At 39.2% G+C, this 6,151-nt stretch overlaps 1 protein-coding gene across 2 annotated transcripts; it reads left to right on the top strand.

Annotated features, from left to right (window-relative positions):
* Positions 1 to 3,876: 3,876 nt before the first annotated feature.
* On the top strand, positions 3,877 to 5,930 carry LOC125575634. Of its 2 annotated transcripts, none has more exons than XM_048767444.1 (2): positions 3,877 to 4,094; positions 4,451 to 5,930. In XM_048767444.1, exon 2 carries the CDS (start codon positions 4,633 to 4,635, stop codon positions 5,716 to 5,718), a length of 1,086 nt encoding a protein of 361 aa, XP_048623401.1. In that variant the 5' UTR covers positions 3,877 to 4,094; positions 4,451 to 4,632; the 3' UTR covers positions 5,719 to 5,930. The 2 variants fall into 2 exon arrangements, with proteins under 2 accessions (XP_048623401.1, XP_048623402.1); XM_048767445.1 differs by having other exon boundaries at positions 3,882 to 4,094; positions 4,460 to 5,930.
* The last annotated feature ends 221 nt before the right edge of the window (positions 5,931 to 6,151 follow it).

Genomic DNA, 6,151 nt, shown 5'->3' with positions numbered 1-6,151 from the left:
TGGTTGGATTTCGAGAGTTGAGAGATATTTCAGGGCGGCTCGTTATGAAGAACATCAGAAATTGGAATTGGTTGCTTTGAGTCTTGCTGGAGCTGTGGGAAATTGGTATACGTGGGAGAATGAGGAAGAACCTTTCAATAGCTGGTTGCAGTTCAAGCAGAGGATGTTAGACCATTTTGCGGAATCGAAAGATGATGAACCGAGGCACAAATTATCAGCTTTGAAGCAGACAGATTCAGTTCAGGCTTATGTCAGGGAGTTCGAGGAGCTGATAAATGTGGTCAAGGGGATAGATGAAGCAAACTTAATCAGTCGGTTCTACACGGGGTTAAAACCAGAGATGAAGGAGGTGGTAAAGATGAAATAGCCAAAAAGATTAAGGAATCATATTGCTGCAGTAGTAAAGATGGAATCAAGCATGTTTTGTCAGATGTTAGCTGATAAATCAAAGACTGAGTATCGTTACTCGCGTGGTAATAGTTCAGGGACTAAGACAACTCAGACTGGAGGATATCAGCAAGTGGATAAAACAAAACTCCTTGAAGCAGGAAAACCAAGTACATCTGCGGGGGACAGACCACGAGTACACCTTACACCTCAAGAACTAGCCGAATGCAAACGTTTGAAATTGTGTTTCAAATGCAAAGCGAAGTGGTTCAAAGGTCATCTTTGTGGTAATCCAGAGCTTCAGGTTTTCACGGTGATAGATGGATTGGAAGTGGAGATTTCGGGGGAACAAGAAGAAGAAAATGAGTGAGACGAACGACACAACAGAACCACAGATGATGCAACTCTCTCTGTACTCCTTCTTGGGCATGAACTCACCTACGATGATGAAAGTCAGGGGGCGTATAGGCAGTACATCGATGGTGATTATGATTGATAGTGGAGATACTCATAACTTCATTTCTCCAAATCTCGCGAAGAAAGCTCATCTTCAGACAACAACTAACTCTCGTCTCCAAGTCCTTTTGGGTACATGCATTATGGTTCATGGCTTAGGCGTGTGCAACAACGTTCACTTACATATGCAAGGCTTGGACTTTCTCTTGAATTGTATATCACTGGAGCTGAGTGGAGTCGATTTGGTGCTTGGGGTTCAATGGCTTAGAACTTTGGGCAAATGTGAAATTGATTGGGAACTACAAGAATGGAGTTTCATGTGGGGAAAGGAGAGAGTCACACTACGAGGAGAATGTGACCTCCACCTTCCCACCAATGCTTTTCAATCACTCTTGCCAGTAGATGATGTTTCACGGCAAGGTGTTGATCACTGGTTATACACTCACTACGCTAGTGTGGCCTCTTGTGAGACAACTCCTGTTGAAATTTCTTGTGTGTTAGAGAAGTTCTCGAAGGTGTTTTGTATGCCATACGGTCTTCCTCCGGTTCGTGGCATTGAACATCAAATCTTATTAAAGCCAGGCACCTCTCCGGTGAGTGTACGACCTTATCGTTATCCACAAGCTCACCAGGAAGCGATGACTACACTGGTTCAAGACATGTTAAAGAAAGGGATCATTCAAGCTAGCCGCAGTCCTTATTCGAGCCCGGTTTTACTAGTTAAGAAGAAGGACAAATCATGGCGCTTTTGTGTGGATTACAGGGCTTTAAATCAAGTTACCGTTGCGGATAAATTTCCAATTCCCATGATCGACCAGCTTTTGAATCAACTACACGGTGTAGTGGTGTTTTCAAAGCTTGATCTAACCTCTGGATACCATCAAATTATAATGCAGCAAGGCGACGTCGAGAAGACTGCATTCAGAACACATGATGGTCACTATGAATTTTTAGTGATGCCGTTTGGGTTAACAAATGCTCCCGCAACGTTTCAAGCTCTGATGAATGAGATCTTTTGACCCTATTTGAACAAATTCATTCTGGTGTTTTTTGATGATATACTGGTTTATAGCAGCAGCATCGGTGATCATGTTAAGCACTTGCAGACGGCGTTACACATTTTGGCGCAGCATTCTCTGTATGCAAACAAGAAAAAATGTGTCTTCGGTCAGAGAAGTGTAGAGTATCTCGGTCATGTGATTTCTGAAAAAGGTGTAGCTACAGATGCGGCTAAGACAGAAGCAATGCGACTTTGGCCTACTCCAAAGAACATCAAACAATTACGTGGCTTCTTAGGACTCACAGGCTATTATCGCAACTTTATAAAGAACTATGGTGTCTTGGCTAGACCGTTAACAGAGTTGCTGAAGAAAGATCAATTTGCATGGTCAGGAGAAAAACAAGAGATATTTGACACACTGAAGGCGACTATGTTGAAAGCACAAGTATTAGCTCTTCCGGATTTTACTCAGAAGTTTGTGGTTGAAACAGATGCTTCGGGGTTTGGGATAGGAGCTGTTTTAATGCAGAATAAAAGACCTATAGCCTACTTCAGTAGAACCTCTATAAATTAATACTCGATAAATTAATAATCTCTATAAATTAATAATCTCTATAAATTAATAAATTTCTCTGGTCCCAACTTGGACCGGTTCAAAATTTGACACAACTCGATAAAATAATAAGATAATAATATTTTAGAAAATTCTATGTAAATATATGATCCCATTAAAATTATAAATTAATAATTTATATGTATACATATTTTATATAATTATTTTATATTCACAATGAAATTATCTTTATATTTTCTTAACACTTAATATATTTTTTATGAGATTTAGTAATATTATATCTAAATTAATAATCTCTATAAATTAATAAATTTCTCTGGTCCCAACTTGGACCGGTTCAAAATTTGACACAAATCGATAAAATAATAAGATAATAATTTTTCAGAAAATTCTATGTAAATATATGATCCCATTAAAATTATAAATTAATAATTTATATGTATTCATATTTTATATAATTATTATATTTACAATAGAATTATCTTTATATTTTCTTAACACTTAATATATTTTTGATGACATTTAGTAATATTATATCTAAAATCACATTTAAATTCTATGCAATATATATTTTATACACCAAATGATAAAATAATACTAATATAAATGTCAAATTTTAGTAAATAACAATTAGTGTCTAGCTAATACACTAAAATCAATTTTTTTTCTTATTTTAGAATAAATATATCTTAAAATAAAAAATCTAAACAAAGAAACTTTTATAAATTAATATATTTATAAATTAATAAAATTTCAAAGTCCCAACGTTATTAATTTGTAGTTATAAGTTGTAACATATGACGTGTTGGAAAAATGGAAAACCGATTCATTATAAACTAGGTTGATTTTCTCCAGCTATATTTAAGGTTCGGATTGGTTGACTCCCCCCCCCCCCCCCCCCCCCCCCCCCCCCCAAAAAAAAAAAATTAACGTTTGCTGTAATTATGTTGCAGTTTATGGGAAAGTTTTTTTTTTTTTTTTTGCTAAAACAGCTTATGGAAAGATGCTTTTTAAAAGACAGTATATGGACAGTTTGCAAATCATAGTTCGTATTTCTCTCAAGGCAATTATTCCATCATGATCATATCCTTCCTTCCAGCTGTGCAAACTAAAATAGCTGATCAAAAAATACTTGGTAACATCAGCTGTAATATGGACACCATAAATCTTAAATCGTTTCCATTGAAATCTGTTATTGCGTAGTATAAAAATATTTGATTGTTTTTAATCAAAAGTTGTCAACTAATGATTCTTGGTATCAAATTTGGAATATAATACTCGGATACTGTTCCTTCGCTATCCCTTTTTGCAAAGTTTGACTATATTAAAAATCTGGTAATTTAATTCTACTTTTTGTCAAAACAAAAAAAGGAAAAAGACAAACGCCGCCAGGGTGGAGCCACGTCAACAAAGAAATCCGAAACCCGGACAACTCAGAAAAGAAACAAACCCGAACCCGGATCCAGAGTAATCGGTCATCACAGCTGGAAACAGCCTGTCACCAACGGAGAGTTTCCTTCTTCTCCTTCCATATCTCTCCTCCTTTTTCTTCTTCCTCTCCTTTGTCTCTCTTTACGCCTCATTCCTCCAATCTCTCTCTCTCCCCTTCTCTCTTTTTCTCCGCCGCTGCTCAGATCTTCCCCGTTCTAACTCTTTTGGATCCAGATTCTCCTCCTTGTAAGCTCTCTTTCGAAATTTTGTTTAATAGACTTTGGATTCGTTTTCTTCTATGTCGGATCTGGTTGTACTTGATTGGTTTGGTTTTGCATTATGCGCATAAAATTGATTTTTCTTCCTGCGATTCTCTCGTGTATTGACTTTGGTGCTGTAATTAAAAAAAAAAAAAATCTCTTGGTTCTGTCTGAAAAGAAAATGTCTTTTTGGGATGACAAAAAAGGTTATGTAACCTCGTTGACTTGTCTTTAAAATCACCCTATTGAAGCCTTGTGGTCTTGAAGGTTGCTTTGTTATTGTCTTATTTTTTTAGATCTTGGATACATGATGTCTGTTTTGATTAATTAATTTTGGTTCAGTTTATGTAGGTAAGACGCATAAAAAGTGCAAGAGTCAAAGATCACAAAAGTAGTATTCGGGTGATCTGGGCTGCTGCTGCTGTGAATGAATGTGGGTCTTCCGTAGCTTGGCATTGTTTTGGAGACAAGGCTGCAGGCACCCATGCTGGTAGAGAGCATGCGTGGATACTGTGTTTTGGGTGATGCCCCTGACCAAATTAGTTCCCGATGCATTCGGCGTGCTGACCATCTCTCTAGTCCTTCTCCTCATCCTCCTCGGTCTCCTCTGCATCGCTTACTCTTTCTACTTCCAGTCTCACGTTCGTAAACAAGGGTTTCTCCAGCTCGGTTACTTCAGCGGCCCTTGGATTATCCGTATCGCTTTCATCCTCTTCGCTATCTGCTGGGCTGTTGGCGAGATTCTCCGGCTGAGTTTGTTTCGCCGTCACAGGAGGATACTGAGCGGGTTGGATCTCAGATGGCAAGAAAACGTCTGCAAGTGGTACACCGTCTCGAATCTAGGGTTTGCGGAGCCTTGCCTCTTTCTCACGCTCATGTTTCTTCTGCGCGCTCCTCTCAAGATGGAGTCTGGGGGCGCTCTGAGCGGGAAATGGAACAGGAACACCGCTTGTTACATCCTTCTTTACTGTCTCCCTATGCTCGCTCTTCAACTCGCGGTTGTTTTATCCGAGTCCCGCCTAAACGGTGGTAGCGGCTCTTACGTAAACCTGCCGCCCAGCTTCACGAGGACCTATTCCCGAGTTATTATCGATGGGGAAGAGGTCGCGCTGTGCGTTTATCCTCTCCTGAGTACCGTCATCCTCGGCGTGTTTGCAGCCGTGCTAACAGCTTACTTGTTCTGGCTCGGGAGGCAGATATTGAAGCTGGTGATTAACAAGCGTCTGCAGAAGAGAGTCTACGCTTTGATATTCTCCGTCTCGTGTTTCCTTCCGTTGAGGATTATTACGCTCTGTTTGTCAGTGCTAACCAAGGCGAATAAGATTGGGTTCGAAGCGCTTTCTTTCTTGGCTTTCCTCTCCCTCTTCTGCTTGTCCGTGGTTTCCATTTGCTTGCTTGTCTACTTCCCGGTCTCGGATTCTATGGCGCTGAGAGGTCTAAGGGATGTGGAGGAAGAAGATGATAGGACTGTGACGGAAGAAAGAAGTGGTGCTCTGTTGCTTGGACCGCAGACCGATGATAGCTTGAGCTTAAGAGGCCGGAGAGACTCGAGGTCTTCTTCACAGGAGAGGTATGTGGAACTCAGCCTATTTCTTGAAGCTGAGAATTAAAAATGGCTATAAGATTTAAGATGTTGCGCAAAAAGGCATTATTCAGTTTTTTTTTTTTGGCAAAGACGATTTGACTGTAAAGGAGGGTTTGAGGGGATTTTATTCTTATGAGGTTTTGTTGTTTTGAAATATTTTCTGCTCGGTGGATCATATTTTTGTACCTTTATTATGTGATCAATTTTGATTTTAGAAAAACAAAAACACAAAACTAATCACCGAACTAGCCACTTGATTTTGACGCATGAACAATGCGAGGTATCCCTGAAGTCCGAATATATAGTGTTACCGTTAGTATAACCAAAACCATTTCACAATCCCCACGACCATTATAAACTTTGTTAAGCTTTATCAATTATTATGTGATCCACATGTTCCGATGGATCTGGTCTTAATTGGGTTCCCATGTTTTTCAAAAGTCACAACATAGCGAGTT

The sequence above is a fragment of the Brassica napus genome, chromosome C9, assembly GCF_020379485.1.
Source record: "Brassica napus cultivar Da-Ae chromosome C9, Da-Ae, whole genome shotgun sequence".
Lineage (NCBI taxonomy): Eukaryota > Viridiplantae > Streptophyta > Magnoliopsida > Brassicales > Brassicaceae > Brassica > Brassica napus.
Note: the sequence above shows the minus strand (reverse complement) of the source record. Positions and strands in the feature narration are given on the sequence as shown.

Bases quoted from the DNA above. Each gene is read 5' to 3' on its own strand.
- LOC125575634 (XM_048767444.1), top strand. From the start codon at position 4,633: ATGCCCCTGACCAAATTAGTTCCCGATGCATTCGGCGTGCTGACCATC.